Genomic DNA, 23,563 nt, shown 5'->3' on the forward strand with positions numbered 1-23,563 from the left:
AAAAAAAAACACTCTTAAGCAATTGTCCTTTAAATTTCCATCATTCATATCTTCGCGTCCCTCGTTACTTTTAGCTGCCTCCTTAAAAGTTGCAATGTGTTCCAGATGGATTCTTGTAATCTGCAGTTAATTACAAAAAGAATCCAACATGAGAAAAACAGCTGCAGTAGCTGACACAGCAACAGACTTGGGTTTGGAGGTGTGTGACTGCAAGGGGAACTCTGTCACTGTGCAGCGCTCAGCATCCCACCATAATCTACTGCAGCCCTTTGATTAGCATTGAGGAGTAAGTGAAGAGGCAAGCAAGAGCCACCCTATTACCCAGGAGGCATTATCAAGATAAAGCATTCAGATGTGCAAGAGGAATATTGATGGGCATGGGTAAAGACCTTGCACTCCTTTGATGTCTTCACTTTAAATATGGACACAGTTTTTTTTTGGAGTCACAGGCATTGCATAACTCAAGACAAGCCAACACTTTCCCCATTTTGACCTGCTCTTTTTATTTTTATTATCATGAGGTTGTTTGGTTTTTATTCAAATGCATAGCTAATTAAACAGTTAAATTATATGGGAGGTTACATTATTCCCAAAATTGAAACAACCAAACCTTCAGAATACATTGGCAGTGACGTGTGTTGAGTTTGCACTTATTCTTTGTTACAAAGCACAGCTTGCATAACTTAAGAATATTAGCAGGGAGGTGGCTGTTTCTGAGACTGATTAAACACACATTTCATACCAAAATTGAAATCTGCAGCTTTGTTGCACACATAGACTGTAAATAGGCTGCACAGGAACAAATTGCATAGCAGAGCTGTGAGGGAGTATTCAGATGCCCTTATCACAACTTCAAAAAGTGCCCCAACAAGTTCTGGGTGGAGTGACAGATACCCTGAGGTAAAAATAAAGCCCTTTTGATTACGAGTTTTCCTTTCTAAACACAGAGGTGAATATGCTGTATCTGATACAAGAGTTAGACGGAGAGATTCTATATTGTGCTAACATCCCAAGAGAAAATTCAAGAGTCTTTGGTAAAAAAAAAAAAAACACCCAAAAAACGTGTGCATGTGTCTGTGCTCCTTTCCGTGTCCAGTCACTCCTTCAGTTTTCCCTCCAGAAAGCTCTGAATCTTTTGAATGTGCTCCTCTTGCTGACCAAGAGCCTCCAGCAAAATGCCCATGGGTGATCTCTTCAGTCCAGCTCCTTCGATCTTGTTCTCCAGTTTGTTTTTCATGTTGCGGAGGCGAAATGAAGCATGTGCAAATATCACTGAAAAGCACATGAGAAAGTGATCGTCAATGTTCGACCAAAAACAAATCTTCTTATTACTATACTTCAAAATCATTGATAAATTGCCATTAAGTCATTAAAGGTTTATAATAAGCAAATTGCTTTTTATTGTACTTTAAGATTTTGCCCTTTGGACTTTATATTCAGTGCAATAAACACTGTTGTCTAAAATCACTTTGAACTTACAAGCCAGAGGTAAAGTGATTGCAGTCATAAACACCATTACACTCCCAAGTATAGAAGTGATGATGTAGCTGGCCACCATCACAGCAATCAGAAATGCTGAGGGATTCTGCCTCTTGAAGTTGTTTATCGCAGCTCTGTTCTCTCCAGCCCACACTGATCCCACGAATATGACTGAAACCACAGTCATGGCTGTGACCATCCCCTTAGGGTTCATGAACCTGCAGGGCAGTAACACAAGAGTTAGGAGGGATCCGTTTAAACCTGCACTGAAACGCTTAAAGCACACAAGGATCTTTTAAGTATGGTCACTGGCTCCACCTAGTGGTTCAACATTTTTTTCTATAACAACATGAGACCTTTATAAGCGTCAAGGACAGGCAGAATTTAAAAAAGAGTTCTTCCCCATTATATTGATATTTAAGAACTACTTTTTAAGGAACAGGTGACACAAAACAGTTTATTCATGTTCAAAAAGATGATGTTTCCATCACTAGAACACCTCCTTACATAAATAAAATAAACCACAAAACAGACAAAGAAAAGAAACCAATATATATTTAAACGATGAGTCAATAATTACACAACAACAAGCATTATTACAATATTATCTAACCCTCCAATGTGAGGATTTGCTAATATTCTGATTTATCCAATAGGAAATTGAACATATTTATTTTTCTTTTGTTGTAATACAGTATTTGTATACATTACAAGACCAAACAATTCATCATTCATTCATTTCTTACAGGAATATAGGTCATTATGATGTATTATTATCCTAAGTAGTATGTTTGTTTGTGTCCCAACAGTTATTCACCCGAAGACATAGATTTTCTCCACATCACACTTCTGTGTCACATCTTTGTTTGACAAATCCACTAATATTGTAACTTCAAGGATGAGCATGGGCCTCTCTCACACGGCAAGTTCAGTTCATTAAGAAATGATTGTGTGTCGATATTCTACAATTTCTGAGTAAAACGTTAACCTCCTACAGTACCCATTGCGTGAATTTAGCATTATATTTGTTATGTTTTTGAAATGAAATAAGCAAACATCAAGCCCCAGGAGAGCGAAATGCCCTCCGGTGGACAAACAATGGATGGCAAAACAGTTTCTTAATTAATCTCTCTTCTTTCTCTACTGCAAATTAATAAATAAGAGACACTTCAAAAAAACATCTACCTGATATTCAAGAATGCTTTATACCTAATGTTGGGCATTAATACCACTGTAAACATTTGTCTGTTTTATTACAATGCGCAGGCTTCTGATTTGTAATGAGGTCATTTTAATCCTGAACAAAAGCTACTTCTACAGAGAACTCTATCTATGTTAACAGACAGTAAGGAAAGTTGGCTGCCTAACCAACCAGTCATGTTCTTTTTTTAAAAAACAGGTCCCTTGTATCCATACTAAAGAAAAAGTACTTTCACTTTGTCATTCCCCACTCTCCCCCTCCCCGATTTCTGACTCAATCCACTGTCCTAAATCTACATAAAAGCATAAAATACCTAAAAATAAACTTTTAACAGAAAAGGCTTGTTTTCTACAAGCTTTGTTTTCACTGATTGGAAAATCAGTCCCTAAGGTGGGAACTCGATCAGTGATTACAGTTGTTAAAAACTAACAAAACAACCTCATTTAAAAGTACATAGTTGAAAGATAAGGCTTTGTTTAGCAACAGAAATTGATTCAGAGACAAGATATCCAATACTGAAATATCTCCTGACTCAGGGGTACAGAGGGCAGTTGATGGAGCTGCTGTTATCTAAAGACGATGTTTTCTCAGTAGTAACAGCTACACATGAGGAGCCGTGATGAACACATCAGCAATAAGTCATCATTGGGCAGCTCAGTGGGCAGTCCATGGCAGGGCAGCACTATTTTTAGTTAACTGGGATTAAGATGAAACAAAGTTCCTGTTCAAGACAAGAGTTTGCCAAGGAGAGATTAAACCTTGTATGGAGTTTTCAGACAGCATGAGATGTCCCTCAAACAGTCTGTAGTAGTCTAGTCTAGATCCAAGGCCTATAGTTCAGGGTAATGGAAAAGTTGATGTTGTTTCTGACACTGTGAGATACAAAGTTCAACACTGATGCAGACGCCTTTTGCCCCCCCCCCCCCCCCCCCCCCCCCCCCTCTCAAATTCAGTCTGTTTATGAAAGTGAGCTGGAGTACAGATGTTCATAATATAAAATCAAACACATAATCTCGGGTAATATACGAAAACTATTTTTTTTTTTTACTTCAGTCATCACGTTTAGAGGGAAGGGGCTACACATTGAGAAAAGTTAACATAGAAACCCATCGCTGATTCGTTGTTAGTACAGGAAGTTTACATTTATTTAAATAATTCAAACTCCACCTGCACGAAAAGGTTCAAGACCCTACATCCTGTCTGTACCCCCTCAAGTCGCTATGTCAATTCTAAGTAGCCTTTACATCCTAATTTAACCTACAACAATGAAAAAACATCCCCAAAGGTGACACACATTTGACGTACGCTTAAAGAAACACAAAAGCACTAACTTAATTTGTTGATGCCCCATGTCAACAAACGGAACTCACCCGACGATGAGGAAAACAACGACGGCCAAAGTCAAGTAATTTGTCTGATAATAGAGCAGGTTACTGACGACTCTGTTGTTCCATCTCGCCAGATCTTTAAAATCTGGTTTAGAGAATCTTTCCGAGCCGGGGAAGAAGTCGTCCCAGGGTCTGAGCGGCGTCAGCTCTACTTTAGCCATTTGTCAACTGCTTCTGCTTTTTCTGACAGTACCGCTCTCAAACATCGGGAGGATAATCTTCTTCTAACCTGAGGTCTCGCGAGAACCTGCTGTCTCTTAATCCCCGCCCAATGACCCTGACGTAATCTCGCGTTATTGGATAGCAAGAGATGTACTTCCTGCAGCGCTTCCAAGCAGTTAAGGGTATCATGAAGCAGTAACTACGTCGTCTGCCCTTAAAATCTTCTACTGGTATTTTAGGTCAGTTCTGTGTGTTATAATGGTACGTTTATTTTGATATAATAATTCCGCGTATGCTATGGCAATGTATGACAACGCGAGAGAGCCGCACACCGCAAAGCATGGTTTCGTTCAGTGACATGTAAATGAGCTGCCTCGAAGAAGTCTGACAGTCAAAGAGGCACATGATGACTGTTTTGTTGTATTAACAGATGTGGAGCAGAATATTGAGTCCTCGTCTAATTGGTAGATCAAGTTTACATTGGAGGAGTCTGTTCACTATGAAGCTGAAGACCAGTGAGTTCCAGTCTCTGTTCAGCGACGGACTGAATGGGTTAGCAGGTGAGGAGAACTAGGTATCATGTCATGCTGTTTCATCTAACGCTACTATTTAGTTTTTGTTGCCCACAGAAATGTCATTGAACGTGGATTGTGCTGTGGAATTGAGACAGCATGATCTGTTTTTTCTTTTGTATTTTGTTTTTGTTTGTTTTTAACGCTTAGTTCAAAGCTTGCAAGTGTTTGTTTTTTTCATGGGAATGAACAATGTTGATGTTTTTATCATTCAAAAATAATCTATAAATAAATAATAATGTATCAGTAAATATCTTATTTAGTGTTTATTTGAATGAAATGAAGGTAAAAAAATAAATAAAATAAATAAGCAGTTGCCTGTGATAAATGAAGTGATTCTGTTTATGGGTTGTACGGAATAGATTTCATAAAATTACACTTTTTACAAAGTCAAAGTTGTTGTTATAGATGCCAAAATATCCTGAGCTTGAAAATGGAGGATAATGGATAAAAAAAAAAAAACTTTTATAATAACCCAGCTTAATCATCTTGTCTAATTATCTTTTACACTCTTTACTCTACATCTCTAGACTTTGACTGATGACTGTGTGAAGCAAAGATAATGACATCATCACTTTTTCAGACTTTGTCAAAGCCCCCTTTAATGGCACAGATAATACACAATCCTTTCAGGCGCAGAAGACCAAGTCAAGTGGTCTTTATATGATACAGTGGTGGAATTTATCTCTGAATATGCCTGAACATGCTCAGGGACCTAACAGCTGTCATTGTAGACATAAAGCACATCTCCTCATCTGAGCTGAAGGCAATTATAAACTATTAAAAAATCAATAGTTGATGTTAACAGACTAGTCGGCTTCTCGTCAAACTGGAAAGTGCAGTCAGAATATAAATCAAAACAAAATGAAATGGTTTGTATTAGATCACAAAAAATGAAATTATTTAGATAAACGTTTCCTATCCATCTAGATGTTTCTATTTTTAGTTTAGTGATTTTTTTTTTTTTGCTTGTTCCAGACACACTTCCTTTTAAAAAGTGACCCACTTTACATTTGTTCTTCCCAGAGGTGTTTGGGAAGCACCAGTATGAGCTAAGGATAGCTGGAGGTGCTGTACGGGACCTGCTGTCTGGGAGGCGACCGGATGATGTGGACTTTGCCACAACAGCCACTCCAGAGGAGATGAAGCAAATGTTCCATAGGGCTGGGATCAGGATGATCAACAACAAAGGAGAGAAGCATGGGACCATTACAGCAAGAGTAAGACACTGAAGTGTTCAAGCTGCCACACATATAGATTTGGCTTTTTCATAGTATTTTGGAATCCTGCTTTGAAGATACATAGATACAAAATATTATGTTCTTTACTTTTGCAGAAGAATAGCTAAACTAAATATCCAGGTGTATATGCCAATGAAGGCTTCTGAGTGAAACTAGCTCATACAGATTTTTGAAGAAATATCAATGCTTATGATTATTGTTTTGTTTCTTCAAATATTTGAATCTCACATTAATCTGGTAAAAACACATAAAGATGTTGATTTAATATGTAACCACATGTACTCAAACACGTACAAGTCATAGGATACGTAGCAGCAGGGATACAAAATGTATTACAACAGTTTTCACACCGAGCAGTTGCATCATGGTAGACTTGCTGTAAGTACTATGTGGACCATTTACTTCTTCGACAGACAATTAATCCTCTATCAGTGGGTCTCTAATCTTAATTTTAGATGTTAATGTATTAGCCTAACAAATGGATTGGTTGAAAGAATGGATTCTCTTGTAGTTTACCTGCCCAGTTACAGAATGTAAGAGTAAGTTGCATCTATTTGACAGACATTATAAGCAGGTACATAACAGCTACATGATGTTGGATTGATAAAAATTGTTGTGAAAAAAATAAAAGTTCCACTGTAAATATTGTGAGAAAGCTATAAACTGTTACAGCACTGAAAAACACTTTTTAAAACACATTTCTTTGCTTTACAGATACACAATGAGAACTTTGAGGTGACCACGTTGCGAGTGGATGTCCAGACAGATGGACGTCATGCAGAGGTGGAATTCACCACTGACTGGCAGAAGGATGCTGAGCGAAGGGACCTCACCATCAATTCCATGTTTTTAGGTATAATTGTGCTATCCTCCACTGGTTGAAGAAAAAGACGTGACTTTGCTCTTTGATTGTGTTGTGAAGTTGCTAAGTATGATGTAAATCTTGGGTTCATTTTGAGGTCGTTGTTACTCTTTTTTGACACTTTAACTTCCCATTTTTTTCCCTTCTCCCCCCCCCCCCCCCCTCCCCACCAGGTCTTGATGGCACATTATATGACTATTTTAAAGGGTATGAGGATCTGCAGAAGCGTAAAGTTAGGTTTGTTGGCAGTGCTGAACAAAGAATGCAGGAGGACTACCTGAGAATATTGCGTTATTTCAGGTGTGCTACCTTCATTTTGTTTTCAACTTGGTTTTAAAAAAAAGTTCCTTTTTTTCTTTATTGGAGATGAATGTTATTGAAACAAAGAATATACATATTTGACAAAATGACATGGCAACCCTTCTATCTCTTCCCAGGTTCTATGGCAGAGTGGCTGTGGAGCCTGATGACCATGAGCCAGAAACACTGGCTGCCATCAGGAAAAATGGCTGTGGCCTGTCGGCCATATCAGGAGAAAGAATTTGGATGGAACTAAAGAAAATGGTGGTTGGTAACCATGTTGATCATCTGTTGGAGCTGATGTACAGTCTGGAACTGGCTCAGTACTTAGGTGAGACAGATAGTGGGAATGGGCAATGACAGGATGTTAATCACAATGTCTGTAATAGTTCTACAGAGAGACTTGCCTTTTGTGGCACCGACTCAAATCATTTGATTAAACCCTACCAGGGTGATAAATGGTGACTTCAAAGCCCACATCCACATTTGTCTTTGTGGCTTTCATAGGCACAGAGCCTCTAACCCAAGCTGTGATAACCCTCATTACATCATTGTGGCACCATTAAAAACAAGTCACTCCTGGCTGAAATATAGATTTTTTTTCTCCCTTATACCTGTGTCAAGAACAAATGTTCCCACATTATGGAACATATTATCCTCCTATTGCGGCTTAGAACACTCCTGAAAGGTTTCTGTGAGGACATCTTTTCAGCAATTATTTGCAAAGTGCAGGCATCATTTAAATGCCTGCATATAATCAATATTGTCAAAGCTCAACAATTCTTGAGAATCACAATCATTTGGATCTGTTTCTGAAGGGGAAACATCTGACACCTTTTCACCTGTGTTGCTCTTTAAGCTCTGCTTTTATTCCCCACAAAACAGATATTATTTATTCAGTTTTAATAACTGACTACAGGGAGTCTACAATTCATTTAGCAGACGCTTTTGTCCAAAGAAACATATAGCAGAGAGTGAGTACAACACAAGCAAGGATCTAGAGAGGAGGAAACAACATCAGTAAGTGCAAACAAACAGCTTTAAGTCAGTTCGGACACAAGGGCTGACCGGCAGTGCACAGAGACAGAGCACTTTTTCCCCCCTTTAAATTAAAGTTAATATATCATAATCAACAACATGGATTACTGCTCCTGAGTTCTAGTCAGCATCAAAACCATCCTCAGTATCACCATCGGTCTTATCGATATCAATTCTCAATATCATGATGTGCACATGTGTTTATGAACGAGATGGTTATTTAGCTTTTTCTTAAAGATGCAGAGAGACTGCAGATCAAATGGCGTTTGGTAATTCATTCCACCACTGGGGGCAACAGAGGAGAAGAGTCTAGCTGGAGACTTAGGGCCCTATTGTGAAGGATTGCCTTTCATTTGCAGGGTGTAGTGGGCAGGAGGGAGTGTAGACCAGGACTAGAGAGTGTAGGTAAGGAGGAGACGTTTTTGTCACTGTTTGGTAATCAAGCGGCAGGGTTTAAATTGGGGAGTATGTCAAGAATAAATATTAAATAGGGAGAACAACAACCTGAACACTTCTACTTTAGTTTTTTTTTTTTTTTTTTTTTAGCATAACCCCAATTACATGGATTGTTAATGTTCGCACTAGTACCTCATTCTTGTAAAGTTTTGGTAGCTGATGTGAAATCTTATAACTGCTTCCTGTCCCTGCTGCTCCTCAGGTTTACCTCCAGATGGCAACGTTAAGGAGATGAAGCGAGTGTGGCAGAATACCAAAGAACACTCTCCTAAACCCATGACCGTCCTGGCTTCTCTCTTCCACCGCCCAGAGGAGGTGGAAAAGATGGACCTCCGACTGAAGGTATCCAGGGAGGAGAAGACTCTGGCTCTGTTCCTGGTCAAACACAGACGAGAGCTCCTCAAAAACCAAGATGAGCCACAAAGCCTCAAGCCCTACACTGACTTTATCATTGACGTGAGTTTCACAGTCCTTCAGATAGTACAATAATAACTCAGTAATAGTAATCGATAAGTTTATCAACAGTTTAAAACACAGACACATTTGTCTTCAGGTTTATCCAACATGGATATTTCTGCGTCTTCGTTAGTTAGTGAAATGAATACAATATGTTTGGGTGTCATCAATTTGCAGACTTAGAGATATGGCAGATAAAAGTGCCGATCATTTTTTCTCGAAAGCCCAAACTATCATGCTTTTCTGGAAGAACAGATTGTGAAAATTCTAATACATTTAGAAACAGCCATACTCTATACACTATGTAGAATTTGCATTTTTTTTCCCAAGTTCTAGCTGAACAGCAGGAGACCTGCATCTGCGGTAAATGGACATGATAGTGCTTTTCTAGTCTTCTCTCTACTCAAAGGGCTATTATACTGCAGGTCACACTTACCCATACACACACATTCACACACTGATGGTAGAGGTTACTATGCAAAGTGGCAATCAGAAGTAACTAATCCATTCACACACATTCATATGACGCCTATGAAGCTGCGGGAACAATTCAGGGTTTAGTGTTTTGCCTAAGGACACGTCGGACATGTAGCTGGGGATCGAACCCCTGACATATTTTAAGCTAAATCATTTAATAAGCAAAAATAACATGCAGAAAATGATGGTAGTAATTTCTTCAGATATGAGGTTTCAGTTATTTTGTCATCTAGAAATGTTTGCTTAGAGATAAGGATAACATCTTTTCTGTGAAAACTTAGTTTAGAAACTTTCTCAACCGTTTAAATGTTAATATAAATATCTCAACTTAAATAGATTGAATAAGTGATTTGAAAGGATTCAGTTGTAATTCACTCATTTACGGTAACTCTAATCTTAGAATACCACACTAAACACACATTCAATATTAACAGAAGACTGCAAGGCAGGGTGAAGGTGTGCAACAAGAAAATACATTTTTGCGACAGATTAAGGAGCATGTTTTAAATGCATTTGCTAAAAAAAAAAGAAAAATCTTTCTTCTTGCTATTACAGGTGGTGTAGTCCTACATGTATGCACCCTAGTCATAAACACAAAGGACACTTTGCTGTACCTGTATTACCAAACAGGATTTGGGGATATTTGATTCAAAATGTGGGAACCAGGCCACTGGCGATCAAATCTAGTCAAACACAGTCCTAATGCAGCACATAAACCGATCTTTCAAATGTAAAAACATTTTTTTCTGACTTTATCTTTGATTGTTGCACGTACTCTTTTCAGAGTCGGGAGCTGGATTCCAAGACCAAAGTGTGTGAGCTACTTAAGTATCAAGGTGAGGAGAAGCTTCTGGAAGAGCTGTGCAGGTGGTCCATCCCTCACTTCCCCGTCAGTGGCCATGACCTCAGAAAGATAGGTGTCACCACAGGCAAAGAGATAGGTGCCACTCTACAGAATCTCCGTGACATCTGGAAGAAAAGTCGTTATCAGATGGACAAAGATGAACTTCTCAGCTACGTGAAGACGTAGCAGAGACAAAAAGAGACTGTCGGTTTTTGCTGAGAAAAGGCCACTTCAAGTGCTGAGACATAAACAAATGAATTTCATTTTAGAATAATGACACTTTAGTTAACCATTCTTTAACTACAAAGACATCAGAAACACTATTTTATTTTAGCATCACAGCTGCTACCAAATGAGAAAATGTATTATGGACAAAAGCAGCTAAAGCCGCTACTTTTGTAATTAGAAATGAGAGCGTGTTGATGTGCAAATTGAAATCTTAACTCTCAATCCGTCAATGTTTATAATATAAAGATACATTGGAAAGCCTAAGTTTGGTTTGGGTTTCTCATCATTTCAAATGCCGCCACCGGTATGTTTTCTTTTCTTTGTGTAAAGACTGTTCAATAAAAAGTGTGGCCACACGATTGAATTGAATTTATTTATTTAATAGGGACAATGCAATTTAACATAATTTCAGTACAAAGCATTAAACTGATGTGCTGCATAAAGAGTATATTGCTAATTTCCAACTCGTGTCCCCAGTTGGGCCTTTGTGTAAACAAACAGATTAGCATGTGGATTCTTGAATGTAAACAGTATAAGCTTAAACCTAATACAGCTGTTATAATGTGATGTCTTGGGCACTGCCAGACAGGGAGTTGCTCCTCCCTCCTGATGAGATGAGATATAAAGCCTGCTGCTCCATCAGTTTCAGTTTGTGCTTGGAGACTGTCACAGGACCTGTTGCCAAGTTGATCAGTTGTCATAAGTCAAAAAGTCATATTTTTAAAGGCACTCACTTGAAATAGTTCTATAACAGCGTTCAGTTGCTCGATGATTGGGGATTTTTTTGTTTGTTTGTTTTAAGCATGGCTTTGTTCGATGTAAATATCAGTAACATTACTTTGGAGCGTACTCAGTCGGAAGACGAGCCGCGAGATGAGCGCTTAGCTTACGTGGAAATAGCTCTCCTTTCCAGTATTTTCATCACTGCAGGAATGCTGAACTTTGGGCTTCTTTTAGTCCTGTGGAAGCGGAGGAAGCAGCTCTCCAGGATGCGCGTCTTCGTTTTCCACCTGTGCGTCGCCGATCTGGTGGTGACATTCTTTCAAGTTTGTCCCCAACTCATGTGGGATATCACTGACAGGTTCGTCGGCCCAGATATATTGTGTCGCTTAGTGAAGTACCTGCAGGTTGTCGGGATGTTTGCTTCTACTTATATGATAGTGGTGATGACGATAGACCGATATCAAGCTATCTGCAACCCCATGGTGACCTTCCAGAGGCGCAGGGCTCACTGGAACGGCCCTGTGAGCGCAGCCTGGTGCGTCTCTCTCATCGGCAGCCTCCCACAGATTTTCATCTTCTCACGGGTCGAGGTGGCTCCCGGCGTGCACGACTGCTGGGCACAGTTCATAAAGCCGTGGGGACCGAGAGCCTACGTGACCTGGACGACTCTGGTGATATTCGTTCTGCCCATTCTAACGGTGGTCGTGTGCCAAGTGCGCATCTGCCGAACCTTACATTTTAACTTTCAGATGAAGACACATCGTGATGGAGAGGCGACCAGTAAGCCGCTGCATTCAAGAGCCAGCAGCGTGGCCGGAGTTTCCAAGGCGAGGGTGAAGACGGTGAGAATGACGGCGGTGATCGTGGTCGCATACATCATCTGCTGGACGCCTTTCTTCACCGTGCAGCTCTGGTCTGTTTGGGACGTCGAGGCTCCCACACAGAGTAAGAGAAGAGGGTATGGGATCTCACATCACAGAATGAATGCATAAGTTAGATTGGCTTTGTCAGAGATAAAAAAAAAAAAACATGTAAAACACATTTGTAGAATTCAAAACATTGCAGAACAGCATTAGAATATCAGAAATTGATCCTGCCTGATTTAACAGATCAAATTCTTTAAAAAGATAAGTATATTTTTTTCCCGCATTTCCTTGTCTATCTTTCCAGCTGCAACCTTCACTATCTTGATGCTGCTTGCCAGTCTGAACAGCTGTGTGAACCCCTGCATCTACCTGCTCTTCAGTGGGAAGCTTCCTAAAAGTCTGGGGGCCCTTATGTGTGCGGGTGAGCCCAATCTGAAGGACTCCATCCAGGATGAGGCCACTATGGTCAGCTCCCTTTACATCAGCCTCAGGAGCAAGACAGACAATCGATAGAATAATATCACTTTCCTAACCTCAGGTTGTTAAAATGATGTGCGAGTCCTGTGGGGCTTAAGGTCTTTGTATTGTTGAGAGACAACACTGTGGCATTACAAGGCTATTTTGACTACTTAAATTCAGAAACCACATCAAAAAATGGATCCTGTTATTTTATCAGATATACAAATGTTAAGGAAAAGCAATGTAAGGTTTGGGTCATTGGTTTATCTCATAACTTAAATTTGTGAAATAAGGGATACTTCTAGTAATGTATGTATTTTACAGTGATTTAAAAGTGGATGTGACTTATTTTGTGTAAATATGTAATACTTCACATATGTCATGTGTCAGCTGAATATGAATCCTCAGGCTAATTTAAAGACAAGTACATGCATGTTGTGTGTTTCTCAAGTATCTCAAAATATGCAGCAAAACTCTCACTTGTAAATGTCACTCGTTTACATGAAGACTTTTCCTCTCATCCCTGAAGACCTCAGATGTGCTGCCCTGCCAAATGAACTGTTGTCTTGTTTTCATACTTCCCAGCAGCAGTATTGGAAAGGGCTCGGCCACATAAATTTCAGTTTTCAGTTCATGCTGTACTTTTGAAGGCCACTCATTTTCAGCGAAGTGATGTGAGGTTGCATTATTTTTTTATTTTTAAGGGGGGAAATGATGATTTTGGTCTAAGTATTTTAAAGATGTTTCCTTTATCACAGCATGTCATCTTAAGGGCAGTTGATCAACATGAGCAAAACCTGGCATATAAGATTCATGTAAAAAATCTGAAAACTTTAAGATGACCCTCCTTTACTTCCCTTTGTTAAAGCTCTGATTATAGAAGGTGGGAAATTGATTTCTCCAAGTAGTACAAACTAATCCAATGCAAATCGTCCTACAAAGAGGGCTTTTGTTGTCATCAGAGACTGTCTGGCAGGTGGCTGGAACTCAACTTTGACCTTTAACGCTAATAGAATGACCAGCAGCCACCTATGCAGCACTTCCAGCAGCTGTACATTCAGAGAGGAAAGGGATGGGGATGTGTTTGAGAAGTCATGGCATCGTTCATCATTTAGACAGTGCACAGCATGCTCCATCTTCTCATTTATTTATTGATTTATTTTTTAAACAAAGGAATTATCAAAGTGTTACAGGTTGACATTCTGCAAAATCCTGTGTGTTAACAAGGCTATAGCACCAGTAACATGTTTACTGTTGGACTATATGACATTTGTAAAAAGTTGATCAGTTTATACACGTCCTAAAATGTTAATAAAATCCTTTTGCTGCTTTGCAGTCACATGCTCAGCGGAGTACCTTCACTTGGAATTCAAGTAACATGAAACAAAAAAATGATGTTTTTGGATTTATTATGCACATGGCACATTGGTTTTCTTGGGGTTGTTATTCATTTTTTTCATTACAATAAAGAGATATCTAAATAATTGGTATCTCTGCCAAAATAAATAAAGCCTTTTTGTAAAGGTTCCGGTTGTGATCCATTGGTGAAATATTTGAGCCTGCTAACACGGTTAACTTCAAATAAAATCACTTTGCTGTAGAAGCCTCAAACCCAAGTGGAAAAAAAGTGAATTATTGAGCCTTCAAGATGATACGTGTTCAAAGTAACAATGCTTCCTCTTGAAAGAAACCAGGCCCTTGACGTCTGAAATTGTTCTTTCCAATGGAGCCACTTGTAGAGATTGCTCACTGCATTTGAATTCACAGCTATTTCATTCCTTACATACATAATTACATAACACATGTTTACTGCTGTGGACTGAAATAAAGATGAAGGTGTTGCTGTTTTCAAAGGTTTAAACATACAGTTGTACATCACTGACAGCTTTATACGCATGAAGAGGTTATTTGTTGCATTTAAATAACCTCTTCACAACACAAGTCCTGTGAAATGGTCAAATTGTGTCACCTGCTAGATAGTTTCTGTCCTTTCGATTGATTGAGAGGATGTCTTGGTGGGTCTTCACATTTAATATAAAAACCTCTAACAGAAAAATATAGGCTATAAACCACAAATTATTATTATTTTAAAGGAATGTTTTCATTGCTCACTGTTTTTGATGTGGTCCAATACATGTATTTACATACATGCTTCCACATGTTCTTGTGTTTTGTGAGTACATGGAAATAAAATGTCTTGAATTCTGTTCTGTATAATATTTTATATTTAACATTCTCCTACTGACTACATCTTTGTAAAAAGAACTACATGTTGTAATGCCTTGGGGTACAAGCTTACTATAATTTATAAGAATAAACATTTTGATTTATCACCACCAAGACTCTGTGATAAGCGACTTCAAAGCACCGGATTCTTTATGCGCGCAGAGCTGATTACTTATAATCATTCATTCTTATTGACAGCTGCCAAATGTCATATATCTGTATTTCTTTAGGAACCTTTTATTTTATTTAATATTTTCATATTGAATCTTCTATGTGATTGTTAATGGTTTGTTTTAGTGATTTAAAAATGTTCAATCGGAATGATTCTTTTTCCCTTTTTCTTGCTGCTTTTGATGTTTAGTGTGAAGCACGTTGAATTGACTTGTTGCTGAAATGTGCTTCATAAAGAAGCTGGTCTTGACCACAATAATTATTAAAAAAAAGAGCAAAGAAAGTTGCATTAATGTCAGATAGGAATGTTTAAAATACTGTAGAGTAAAACCATTCTCATTCTGAACACCAAAATACTGAGCAAGAAGAGCAAATATTACAAACATTAAAAACATTTAATTCCAATGAAGTAATCTGATTGGACAAGAGGCATTCCAAAGTCAATATGATCTATCTCTTCAGTTAAAAATAAGTAGTGTAATCAGGTAGATTTATAAAAACACCCTGAATTTTTGACACATGTGTACAATTATTATGAAAACATGAAGACACTGTTGTAAACCACCGTACATTTACTAGAATTTGTTAAAGTGGTATCAACTGAATTTCATCAATTGATCCATCCATTATCAATACCACTGTTGTAGGCTAGTTAGGCAACACAAAGAAAGAAAATGGCTATAGGCTGTCAGAGCTCTATCTCATAGTCCTTCTCCATAAAGCTAGGCTCTACCCTCAGTCCCAGTTTTTGCCCAAACCAGGAGGCACAGCAGCCATGAACATAACTTTATTGAGCCAACAAACAATAAAAAGCGTTATGCATTGAATGTTTGCATTTAATCAAATAAATGTATTTTTTATCAATAGTGCTAACAAACAAACTCTAAGCTAAACAAATGGAGTATTTTTTAAGTTTAGTTATGTGACCACAAATGTATATAACTTAACATTTGATAATGATGTGAGTGTGGAAGTTTAAAACATGTTATATGTGGCTATAGTCATCAGAAACTCCTATCAAGTTTGATGTTTAAGGGAGGGCTGAGGCTGATCCAAGCTGTCATTGGGTAGACCCTGAGCAGAGAGACGGTCAATCACAGGCCTGACATGTATAGAGACAGACAACTGTGCACACTCACACATACAAGCATCTTCTTAATGGCCTATGATCGAGCATGTCTTTAGGCTGTGGGAGAATACCAGAGAGAACACTCAGGGACAGCGAGAACTCCACATAGAAAATACACTCCATGAACCTTCTTGCTTTGAGGAAACAGTTTCAAACCCCTGCACCACCATGCTCCGTACTAAAAAACAAGTTCAAAACAAATGACAACATGTTTTAATCAGAAGGGAAATTAATTGAACCCTGCAGCAATTTCACTATTGATTCTTTAAGGTGGGATCTTCAGATTTCTTTACAAGGACCTGGCTGGTGGCTTACTGCTGATGCAATTTTACAAATAGATGACATGTTTGAAATTCAATTACTTGACAGACTAATTGAGCCCTGTCAATACAAATTTCAACAAGAGCAATGTCCTTGACCACAATCCTTCTTCGTACATTTGAGACTGCTCCTGCTCTGTTGTGTATAGCTATGCACATGCAGATGGCTTTAGTCATATGCATGTGCCTGGCCATCGCAAAGAGGAGGAGAATGCAGACAAAAAATGGAAAGAATTTTAATTGAAATGGGGTTTGGTGGTCTGCCACGATTTCAAGGCAATGTTAGAAAATGCATAAATAACCAACACCTGTTCAGGGCAAATGCTATTTTTTTTTTTTTTTTTTTTTACACTGATCTATTCACTGGCTGTGCTGTTTTTGAAGGAGTACATTTAGCAGAGGAAAACTGGTGCTCCAACACTCTAACTGTTGGAAGACTAAATTGAAAAAGCAAACTATTACAACTCACATGAAATCAGAACATTCAAGAAAGCCATTGAGATAAATAGTAAAGGCTCTGTGTTGTGTAAACTTTCATTAGTGGAAGTTTGTGAATGGCACAATGACGAGTGAGAAATGCATTACAAACCTGGAGGACTTCCTGCTGCAGTTTTGCTGAGGAGCTTGTGAAAGGATTTTCTTTCACAGCAAGATGTTGACATTAAACAAAAGGTCAACGCCGCAATGCCTTCAATACAAACAATATACAAGTCCTGCTGTGTCCAAGTTGGATCAAGACCTACAATCACACAAAACCTCCTGACAGGACTTCAAAACAGACTTTACCTTCTATTGCCATTTAGATTAAAAAGATAGCTTTAACAAAAGCAATTTTCGAAGTTTCAAAGGAACTGCAGACCTGCACCTGTTCACCTATTACTGAAAAACATACTTCTCTTAATAAATATGATGTACTGTACTGAATAATCATGAAAAGAAAAATATATATAGGTTTACAATTGTGCATATTCAATGTCTATTTTTAGTTCCCTTTACACTGATTTAGCAACGTTTCATTGAAGTTCAGTCAAGAAGATGAAACCCATTTTATAGGCATGAATCAAATATAGTGATGCTAACTGGAGGTGGAATAGAGCTGTTTTGTTACCCCAACAGTCCATGTAACTGAGACAAAACTAGACCATCAGACGGTAAACAGTATTTCCTTGATGTATTGGTTTCTTTTGGAAGACACTCTGGGTTCTGTGTTGTGTCGTGTGCAAACTAATGTGCAAAAGTGGGATAGCAGTAGGAGATATAGGTAAGGAGGTAAACATTGACTGCAGACAAGCTGAGAGCCACATGAGCTGTAGATGAAAACCAACTTCCATCAACCTCAACGCCCTCTTCCTCTTGACTGAATCCACTTCAAGACTGGCATTAGAATACGTTGCCTCATGGCACGTTCTTCTTTCTGAAGGGTTTCATTATGTCAGACATTGCACTGAAGAACCATACATATGATTTAGTAGTTAGGTAAAGGCTCTGATCTTATCTGCACTGACCAAACATTCGCTTCATCTATTATACTATTTGAAGAAACTGACTCCAACTGTCTATTAGCTAGTAGAGTGAGGCAATATTGATGATCTTGGCAGAACACAAGAGAAAATAAATGATCAATACAAGGATGGGTTGAGGGTGTTGATGATGTTAAGAATCAGAGCTTTGGTATGGCATATCAATAAGACCGAAGTCGTGATGAATTCTAAATGAGATTAATATTCTTTCTTTAGCTTAATTTTCTCAGTTTTATCCAACATACAGTATCTGAAAGCTCTCTGGCCATACCGGGAAAAATGACAGAGTATTTTAGCATCAATCACATATGAAGTCCCTACATTCTGTCTCTGTAAATTACACATTGGCTATCGTGCACAGTGGAGAGCTACTTATCATCAAAGTGGTGAAACAGTCAGGAGTCTGCATTAAGTCATTAGTTTAAAAAAAGAACATTTTACTTGGCCTATTTTGGCTTTCTAAAGTGTATTTAGATAGTTGAATAAGGTTTACTATAAAGCCAGGTGAATCTGATAATGTTATTGTTGTTGCTGCCCAGTAACTCTAATTGGAGAAATGGTTTCCAGTTAGCATGTCCCTTCTGGAATAAATTTAAACAAACTGATGGAAGAAAGAAATGTGAGGTGTCCCCTTAATGTTTACTGTCTTAATATTTATTATCTTTTAAGTTAGTGCTGATAGCAGTTTAATTCTGACATGACCTTACATCAATTTGCAACACGCTATACTGTAGTTTACAGCACACTTAGGGGTTGTTTATACCTTTTATTAGTGATGTGGTCTGGCTGATTGGATAAGTGGAAAGCTTTCAGCACAGCTGTTCACACCTTTACAGATCGTACTTTCAAAATGAGTATCCAGTAACCACTTGTGATCGGGTTTCACTTTCCTGCTTCATACGCATATCGACATGGAGTCCAATTCAACCTCATGAGATTTTTACAAACTTTAAATGATGACAACAAACAAAAGAGAATTGAAGATGTAAAACTTTGTTTGATCATTAAGACTGATCTTTTCTCTGCAGATCAGTGGTTTATGTAATATTGACATGACACTGCATTCTGAAGTTTCTGTTTACAGTGAAAAACAAACAAATGATCAGCGCCATTGATACACAGATTCATATTGAGAAACATTGGTCTTTACCCTGCACCAGTGACAGGGCATGGCAGACAGACAGATCTGCAGTCATCTACAGTCATCTGTATCTTCACAACACTTATTTTACTGCTTGAAAACCTGCTTGTGTATCACAGCTTAACTTGTGATAAACAGCGCTCTGATCACAACTTTGACCTGCACTGTCTTGCTTTCCTCTCTCGACAGTTCAGGGAGCTCTCATTCTCTGTATTAAAGAGCCCATATTATGCCCTTTTTGGGGTTTGTATATTTAATCTATGAACCTACTTTTGTACGTTCACAATAGCTAAAGTCTGAAAAAAGTGTCTGTTTTCATGAACTGCTCCTCCTTGCTCCCTCTACGCTCTGAGTCCGTCAGCTGCACTCTGTTGAGCCCACACTGTTAGACCCCACGTGGGCCAAGTCTGCTCTGATTGGTCTGCCGATCCGCTCTGTCGTTATTGGTCAGTTGCTCAGCACACGTCTCAGAAATTTCAACATGAGCTGCTGGGCTTGCCACAACGAGCCAATGGACTTAGATCAGTGATCTCACACTGACAAGACGTCGGACTGACAAATTTTTTTCGAGGGGGGCTAAAACCGAGCGTTACATGCAGCTAATGCTACAGCTAACAGGAGGAGGTAGGAGAAGCCGCGTTTCTGCAGACTTTGAATTTTTGCACATAGATGTACCTAAACATGCACAGGACACTTGGAAAACACACTAAAGAGCAGATAAAACAAGAAAAAGCATAATATGGGACCTTTAAGTTATTATTTCTTACTTTAGGCAAGTTTTAATCAATAACTCTTTTTGAATGAGTCAACAATGATTGACAGTTTTTGTCTGTGTATTTCTTAAAGCAAATGAGAAATCTATGTGTTTGAGAGCTTAAAGGCTTGGTTTTAAAACCGGTCAAGGCTGGAGATCTACTTGCCTTTAACTTAATGTACAGATGCGCATGATGGCTGCCTCGCGTCCCTTTCTTCTGCTTGATGCAATATGTACATGTACAGCAGGGGCAGTGTAGAGTCAGAGGGGATATGGCAGAGTTGACTTAGCTGCAGTGACAAAAACTAAAGTTTTGGAGACAAACAGATAGACCAAGTCTGCAATTATCCACATCTGTACAATGTGTCATTGGTACTACAAAACAACCAACATATCAAAACTGACAACGGATAAGTTCCTTTGAAGAAGTCATAGTGGAAACCTGCAAAACTGAATGGAAACAAGTCCTGGACCAATATGTATGGAGGAAAATGCTGGAGAAACTGAGTGGGACGGTGCATAATGTCCCGGGCTGATTTGATGTTACTATTGATTATTGATGTTACCATTAGTTAGTTCTTATCTGAGAATAAACACAATAGTAATCTCCTTGAGTGTTGCCATATTTGTTGTTTACATTCCGCAAATCAGGTATTTTCTTACAGCCTGAGCTCTCCAGGGTGCCCTGTAGAGGTATCCTCCGGTAACATGTGCAGTGCATAGCCAGGTGGAAACAATTATCTGCATTTCGCACTTTGTATGTGAATGCAATGGCAAAAAGCAGGTAAATATCTGGTCTACTGCTTATCATTATACTTGATTTTAATGTACTTTATGTAATTCCATGGATATTATAGGTGATGTTGCATTGTAAAAGGGTTTTTAAAATTTAGAAGTAATACTGCCACAAGCATTACACTTTTTTTTTTTTTTAAAGACTTTATTTTTGGGCTTTTTGTGCCTCTATTGTAGAGATAGGACAGTGGAAAGAGTTGGAAATCAGGGAAAGAGAGTGGGGAATGAACTGCGGGAAAGGAGCCACAGGTCGGATTCAAACCTGGGCCGCCCACCTGGAGGACTATAGTCTCCACACACGGAGTCCGTGTGCCAACCACTGCACCACCAGCTCCCCCACCAGCATAACACTTTGTCAGGCTGCTGTCAACACTGTAATGCAAAAATGATTAAATCTAGATTTGTAGTCTTTGTCTTTTATCATTTTTGGCCACCAGCTTGTAAAATAAATTTTACATTCATCACTCGTTTAAATAATCACTTTCACTTGTGGATTCCAGTGTTGCACAAAAAGGGACATCATTATCCTCTCCTGGATGTATGTGGTTGGCATGGCTACTAAATAAAATTCTCTCCTTTGCATGTCCTGTGTGGAGAGAAAAGCAGGTTGCTGTTAATCATTACTGGACCTTAATCCATGCATGAGTGTACATCAAGTAGCATTTTGTGAGTTTTATGCACGGAAGGTGTTCTGCTGGGAGTTCATGCTGTGGCATCATATTCACACCAAACTCTGGCTGGTGGAAATGCTTTCACTCGTAAATTGCCTTAAAATAATACAACAAAATCTAAAAAATAATAAAAAAAATAAAAAAAAACATTTTCCTTATTATTTTGATTAGCTCAGAGGTAAGGAAAAATGCAGTCCAATCCAGACAGGAACTAAGATATTTCAAAGGAAAAAAAATCTCATTCATATTTTGACTTGTATTCAGAATACTATTTTGGGGACAATGTATCTGTATTTAGTACAGACTGATGTAGTGTGGATGGACAATGCACTGTGTTAAATCACTGTTAAATCACTGCAAGTTTGTCGTTTCGGTCAAGCCTGAGTAGTAGTAGTAGTAGTAGTAGTAGTTTTCAGTAACACTCTCACAAGTCATTTCTGTGAAGCAGCAGCTAGAAGAGGCAGAAAAAAGCATCTTGGCTCTGCTCTTCATCCTGTGAAAAAGAAGTAAGATGTAATAGTCAGTTCATGGAACAGCTCTCTGAATTGTCTTGTTGAAAGAGAACTACACAAACAAAGTTTTGTTTGGACAAACAAAGGAGATTAGAAATATAACATGTCAAGTTTTATGAAGGACTTACTCCCTCCAGATTTGCTTTATTATGTGGGCCACTGAAAATAGAAGGTCAAAGTAGAAGATCATGAAATTATACATACAATAGATTGTACATATTATGTCATAAGGCGTAAAAATAAACCTGATTTAATAATTTGCAGAAAACCTGCTAAGTCATATTTTTCAAGTTGCAGTCCCTTTCACCTAAAAAAAAACATTGTTCTAGGCCTATTTATCATATTATTTGCTCCTGTCTATTTTTTTTCCTTTGTAGGTGACTATACTTCATTTTATCCTATGACCAGTAGAGATGATGAATGGACTTGAGCCGGTAAAGTGCTTTTCTGGTCTTCTGACTACTAGGGCTTTTACGCTGCAGGTCACACCTACCCATTCAAACACTAATGGCAGAGACTGTTGTAGGCAATACTCTTTTTTTTTTCTTTTTTTTTTTTTTTTTTAAACAATTTTACTTACATTTTAATATGCATGATTTATTAAAATGAAATCTAGACAAAATCCACCACAACAGAATACAAATATAAGTGTATCCAATTATTGCACTTTGACAAAATACTAAGATTGGATAGCTTATCTGGAAGTCTTAAAGCATTCACATTCATTAATATAGTGGTTGGGTTGTTTGGGCATTTGGGTGGCTGGACACTTTATACATTTTTGCCTTACCTTGCTAGTTCCATTCCCAGTTTGAAAGGCATCATGCTTCTTTATGTATTGATTCAAAACCCATTGTTTCAATCTTGTTAAGTTATTGAGTGACTTTTCTCTTCTTAAATTTAGAAGTACAAGCAACCAATTTAATTGTAAAAAAAAAAAAAGGTGATAGGAAACATTGTAATATGTTGCTATCAACATATTGCAACATTCTGTGAGCTTGGTATCTCAGGATCTGCCCTCTAATGGCTTGTGTCCTTCATCTCAGGGAGATCTTTTAGAGTATCTTTGAAGAGAGAAGTGTCAAAAGCGCACAACTTATCTAAAGGGGTGCCTCAAGGGTCAGTTATCAGTCCCTTTCTTTTAATATACACCACCTTAATTGGTGCAATCATCTGTTCCCTTGGTTTCTCATACAACTGCTATGCTGAATACCCAGTTGTCAGCTGAATGAATGAATGAAGGAACGACATCTTCAACTTAACCTATCTAAGACTAAGCTCCTTGTCACTCCTCTGTTCATATCCCTCCCCTGGCTCCCAGTTGCTGCTCAAGTTTTTTTTTTTCTCAAGTGTGAGTGTGAGTGAACATTTGTCTGCTGGTAAAGGAGGATCTTTGAAATAACTGACAGTGACTAACTGAAAAACAGTGACTGACAGCCAAAGGAATTGTGTGTAATACGTCCTTTCAATCATGAAGCATAGTTGTGCTTTTCCTTAAAGTGCCCTTGCATTCCTTTCTTATGTCTATCCCATGATTCTCTGTTAGAAGGTGCAGGGACAAAAGGACAAGAT

General features: G+C 38.4%; 3 protein-coding genes across 7 annotated transcripts; 2 read left to right on the forward strand and 1 right to left on the reverse strand.

The window, feature by feature from the left end:
- Nucleotides 1–484: 484 nt before the first annotated feature.
- On the reverse strand, nucleotides 485–4,291 carry arl6ip5a (ADP-ribosylation factor-like 6 interacting protein 5a). Its single transcript, XM_020633796.3, has 3 exons — nucleotides 4,051–4,291; nucleotides 1,480–1,697; nucleotides 485–1,272 (listed from the first exon to the last, which is right to left on the reverse strand). The coding sequence occupies exons 1-3, from the start codon at nucleotides 4,227–4,229 to the stop codon at nucleotides 1,097–1,099; spliced, it is 573 nt and encodes a 190-aa protein (XP_020489452.1). The 5' UTR covers nucleotides 4,230–4,291; the 3' UTR covers nucleotides 485–1,096.
- A 68-nt stretch (nucleotides 4,292–4,359) lies between these two features.
- On the forward strand, nucleotides 4,360–11,063 carry trnt1 (tRNA nucleotidyl transferase, CCA-adding, 1). Of its 4 annotated transcripts, none has more exons than XM_065954980.1 (8): nucleotides 4,360–4,469; nucleotides 4,661–4,790; nucleotides 5,829–6,022; nucleotides 6,758–6,896; nucleotides 7,079–7,205; nucleotides 7,343–7,536; nucleotides 8,902–9,155; nucleotides 10,417–11,063. In XM_065954980.1, the coding sequence occupies exons 2-8, from the start codon at nucleotides 4,661–4,663 to the stop codon at nucleotides 10,660–10,662; spliced, it is 1,284 nt and encodes a 427-aa protein (XP_065811052.1). In that variant the 5' UTR covers nucleotides 4,360–4,469; the 3' UTR covers nucleotides 10,663–11,063. The 4 variants fall into 4 exon arrangements, with proteins under 4 accessions (XP_065811052.1, XP_020489532.2, XP_065811051.1 ...); XM_020633876.3 differs by having other exon boundaries at nucleotides 4,382–4,491; XM_065954979.1 differs by having other exon boundaries at nucleotides 4,382–4,790.
- Nucleotides 11,064–11,179: 116 nt separating this feature from the next.
- Nucleotides 11,180–15,293, forward strand: avpr2b.1 (arginine vasopressin receptor 2b, tandem duplicate, 1). 2 transcript variants are annotated; one of them, XM_020633877.3, is made up of 2 exons: nucleotides 11,180–12,372; nucleotides 12,598–15,293. In XM_020633877.3, the coding sequence occupies exons 1-2, from the start codon at nucleotides 11,508–11,510 to the stop codon at nucleotides 12,804–12,806; spliced, it is 1,074 nt and encodes a 357-aa protein (XP_020489533.1). In that variant the 5' UTR covers nucleotides 11,180–11,507; the 3' UTR covers nucleotides 12,807–15,293. The 2 variants fall into 2 exon arrangements, with proteins under 2 accessions (XP_020489533.1, XP_029133174.1); XM_029277341.2 differs by having other exon boundaries at nucleotides 11,189–12,385.
- The last annotated feature ends 8,270 nt before the right edge of the window (nucleotides 15,294–23,563 follow it).

This window comes from Labrus bergylta, chromosome 5, assembly GCF_963930695.1.
Source record: "Labrus bergylta chromosome 5, fLabBer1.1, whole genome shotgun sequence".
Taxonomy (NCBI): Eukaryota; Metazoa; Chordata; class Actinopteri; order Labriformes; family Labridae; genus Labrus; species Labrus bergylta.